This window comes from Nicotiana attenuata, unplaced genomic scaffold (genome assembly GCF_001879085.1).
Source record: "Nicotiana attenuata strain UT unplaced genomic scaffold, NIATTr2, whole genome shotgun sequence".
Taxonomy (NCBI): domain Eukaryota; kingdom Viridiplantae; phylum Streptophyta; class Magnoliopsida; order Solanales; family Solanaceae; genus Nicotiana; species Nicotiana attenuata.
The window spans coordinates 24,473-28,823 of NW_017674808.1; the positions used below are offsets into that span (position 1 = coordinate 24,473).

The 4,351-nt window shown below is 35.1% G+C and overlaps 1 protein-coding gene across 1 annotated transcript; it reads right to left on the minus strand.

The window, feature by feature from the left end:
* Positions 1-230: 230 nt before the first annotated feature.
* LOC109219307 (putative late blight resistance protein homolog R1A-3) lies at positions 231-1,221 on the minus strand. Its single transcript, XM_019383742.1, has one exon. The coding sequence runs from the start codon at positions 936-938 to the stop codon at positions 231-233; it is 708 nt and encodes a 235-aa protein (XP_019239287.1). The 5' UTR covers positions 939-1,221.
* Positions 1,222-4,351: the final 3,130 nt, after the last annotated feature.

The following is a 4,351-nucleotide window of genomic DNA, read 5'->3' on the forward strand; positions in this document are numbered from 1 at the left end:
AGTAGGCGCCATCACGACTCCCGAGGGTGGGAAATCCGGGTCGTGATAGAGGCCTTCAGCCATCCAGAGTAACATCAATTTAGATGCTCCAATATTTTCATCCTCCCTAAATGCTCCCATAGTTAGAAGGCAATGTCTCAAATGATCCGGTAAATAGCAGTAACTTAATTGTATTGCCAAGTTGCTCTCACTTTCAACTGCTCCAAAGACTTCAAATTGTTTGCAACTTCTCACCACTCTGAGACATTCCTTTCTTTCTTTGCCAGAATTCCACCAATCAAAACAACTGTAAGAGGCAGTCCTTTACAATATTCTGCAATTTGTACCCCAACATCCTGCAATTCAGGAGGGCAAGTTTCCTTTTGAAATGCTTTTTTCTCCAACAATTTCCAGCTCGCTTCCGTGGTTAGGAATTGAGGGGAATAAGGATCGGTACAGTGCTCGACTTCCATTGCCACATGTTCAAGTCGAGTTGTTAACATGATTCTGCTTCCTTGTTTACCGATTGGAAAACATAATCTTAACTCATCCCATGCCTTTACTTCCCATACATCATCCAAGACAATGAGATATCTTTTGCCTATTAAACACTTGCGCAACGTATCGGCTATGTCACTCTCCTTCTCTCCATTGTACTTAACACCCGTCACTTGCTTATAGATGTCCCTCAACAGCTCTCTCACATCATATGATTGCGAAATGGTAGCCCATGCTCGAACATCAAAGTGAGAAACAATAGAAGAATCTTTGAATATCTTTTTGGCCAAAGTGGTCTTTCCGAGACCAGGCATGCCAAAAATAGAGACAATATCCCGTTCCCTTATTCCTCTTGTCAGTAGCTTAATTATCTTGTCAGCATCATCCTCAAGCCCCAAGGGTTCCTCTTCAGTTACTTGAGTACTTGGTGTAGCAATCTCATTAATGTTGACATTCTCCATCCTAATTAGCTTGATCTCTTTTCGGGTTAAAATGCTTGCTGTCAGAGAGCAGTATGCCTAACATGAGTAATAGCAATGACATGGTCAATCTCCAGTAAGCAATAAAAAAACCAGTAAGTGTAGACAAAGACTATAAAGATCAGGAAAAAAATAGGTGCAAACAATGGTAATGCTCCAGTTAAGATTAGGAACTCTTAATTCTCTGTTATAGATTTGTAAATTGCCTGTAAATTGGAGTCTTTTCTTCAGATGTTTTTTGTTTCGTTAGTTACCACTCCAGCTCGTGAAAACCTAATGTAAAATTCCCCTTATGCATGAATTACATCAAGATATTCCCATTTTCAGATTCAGATTCCTTTACATAGATCTATAAATTCCCAGTTCAATTAAACATTTACATTTATACTTTATTTCATTCATTATTAATCCAGCTTATTAAATATAGAATTCTGCATTCTATGACTAATCTTTAAATATAGCGACATATTTCAAAGTAAATGAAATAATAATTTTACAATCAATAACAGCATTGTATGAGTATAAATCCATGTTGTCATAATTTAATTTAAAAAAAAAATAGAAAAAGAACTCATTGAAGTTTAAAAGCTGCCACCTGTTTGAAAAAGGGGTAATTAACAATCTCTAATCTGAGAACCTCATCTAATGTTCGAATTACATCAAAACATTCCCATTTTCAGATTCAGATTCAGATTCCTTTTACATAGAGATATCTATAAATTTCCAGTTCAATTAAACATTTACAATTATTCTTTTATTTCATTTATTACTAATCCAGCTTATTAAAATTCAGAATTCCGTGTTGTATGACTTACATTTAAAATCCCATACGATATAGCAACATATTTCAAAATAAATGAAATACAAAATAAATATACAATCAATAACAACACTGTATGAGTATGATCCATGTTGTCTTAATTTAATTCTGAAACAAAAAATAGAAAAAAGAACTCATTGAAGTTTAAAAGCTGCCACCATCACCATGTTTGGAAAAGGGGTAACGTCAATCTCCAATCCGAGAACAAGGAAATATGAATTCTATTCTTAAGCAAGAAAAAACACTGACCTGCAATTCGACCTTCCGTTTATCAGGAGCGGAGAGCTTCTAATCTGTGGTGATGGAGCAGTTACGTGTTTGGATAAAAGTGCTGAAATTAATAATAAGTAGCTGAAACTAATTGATTAAAAAGTACTGATAAGCTCTTTTTATGTTAAAATGACTTAAATGACATCATAACAATTTACACTACTAAAAACGTTATTTTCTTCAAAATTTTAGACTCTACATAGATTCTACCTATTTATCATGTTATTTTAATTATAAAAATAATTAGATAATATCTTTTTTATAAATATAATTTATGTTATGATAAGTATACAATCATAAATTAGAACGGGTAAAGTATAAATTAACAAAAGTTAAGAAGAGAACCTTAAATAATGCACAAAATGTTTGTAGAGAAGAAATAAACACTTAGTATGTATTGTTTATAATAAATAAGATTAAAACATTCATCGTAGAGGAAGCAATAAGATCAACCCCTCTACTGTTGCAGAGGCATGGCTAGAAGGCAACTTCTGTTTATAGAGGCATGGCTGAAAGGCAACGTCTGTTTATAGGTTTTGAAGAGTTAAACTATACGTAGATTTTTGCTTTAAACAGAAGTATTTTAGGGATAAAATAGTAAATGTTTTGGTCAAACCTTAAGTGCTTATAAGCTGAAATTTGATAAGTTGGGGGAGACCAACTTATGACTTTTGGCTTATTTTTGGCTTATAAGCACTTTTAATTTTACCAAACGCGCAGATAAGCCAAAAAGTGCTTATAAGCCAATTTGACCAGCTTATAAGCTTAGCCAAACACCCTCTTATTACCTAATGTGAATTAGAGAATATATATTGTCCATATTCTGCCAATGAATTTTTAATTATCAATGCCAGCTAGCTGCACAGTATATGTACAGTTGAGTTTCTAATTTATTAGTAATCAGAAAGGTATCTTAAAACACATAATCATAATATATCTTATGTCACATTATTCGATGATATAGCTGGTGAATTCGAGGAAGTCTTTTAATTTTACGTTATTGCCTCTACCATCCAAACTCAAAATTATTAGCGTCGGTTTGGAAAACCACCCGATAATTAGTATTAGTGTATTATTAGAATAGTTGATAGAGATAAGTTTCAAGAGTTTGTATTGTTTAGGGAATAGAGATAAGTACAAGAGTTTGTACTGTATAGGGAACTTGGTATTTGTATAAATATGTGTAATGAGAAGCTAGACACAAGTTGGCCTATTCTTCAAACTAAATTTTCTCATCTAACTCTTTACTTCATCATGGTATCAGAAGCCACTCGATCAGCCATGGATTTTGAAACTATTACTTCCTCCTCAACTCAATCGTCCCTTGGCCTTCCACTTCCTCCCCCAACCGTTTCAAACATCAAAGTATTTGTTCCTATTGAGTTAACCTATTTGAACTACTTAACATGGAAGAAAGTTTTTCTTACTGTGTTAAAGAGTCACAATCTTCTTTCCATTATTGATGGCTCTATTCCATGTCCTTCAGTTAATCATCCTGAATTCAAGCTATGGACTCAGTGTGATACAATTACAATGAGTTGGATTAATGCAACCCTTTCTCCACCCGTCCTTGATACTCTTCTCAATTTTTCTTGTGAAACATCCAAGGATGCTTGGGATACTTTGGCATCCTTGTATCTTGACCAAGTGTCCTCCTCGGCTATTCACCTAAAATCTAAGTTTCAAAATTTCAAGAAAGGGTCTCTCTCAATGGAAGATTACTTACAACAACTCCACTTTATGGCTTGCTCCCTTAGGGCTATAGGTAAGATCATTACTGAAGATGATCTTGTGACTCAAGTCTTGCAAGGCCTTCCTTCGTCTTATCGTACATTTGTGTCTGGCCTCAACGCTAGTGGCAATCTGCCTTTATTTATTTTCTTGAGACCATTGTTGCTTACGGAAGAGGCACATATCAAGAACACTCCTATAGAAGATTCGTGTTCACAAACCACTGCTTTAGTTGCTACTACTCAAGGACAACCTAACAGTGGTAATCAATTCAACAGGGGGCAACAACATGGACGTGGTCGTGGTAAAAATGGTAGGCATCCTAATGGAAGAGGACGTGGGAATCCTTCTCGATCATTTTCTCCTCAATGGAATGCATTTCGACCTCCAAGTCATATTTTTCAACCTTCTCATGGAATTTTGGGTCATTCTCCATTTACTCCCAATCCCGCAAAGCAATGTCAAATTTGCTTTCATTATAATCACACTGCATTGGAGTGCAAAAATAGGTTCAATCACTCCTATGTCTCCAATTCCATTCCGAAGTCTATCGCTGCCATGAGCCATGAAGAGG

Coding starts and splice junctions, on each gene's coding strand:
- LOC109219307 (XM_019383742.1), bottom strand. CDS start 938: ATGGAGAATGTCAACATTAATGAGATTGCTACACCAAGTACTCAAGTA.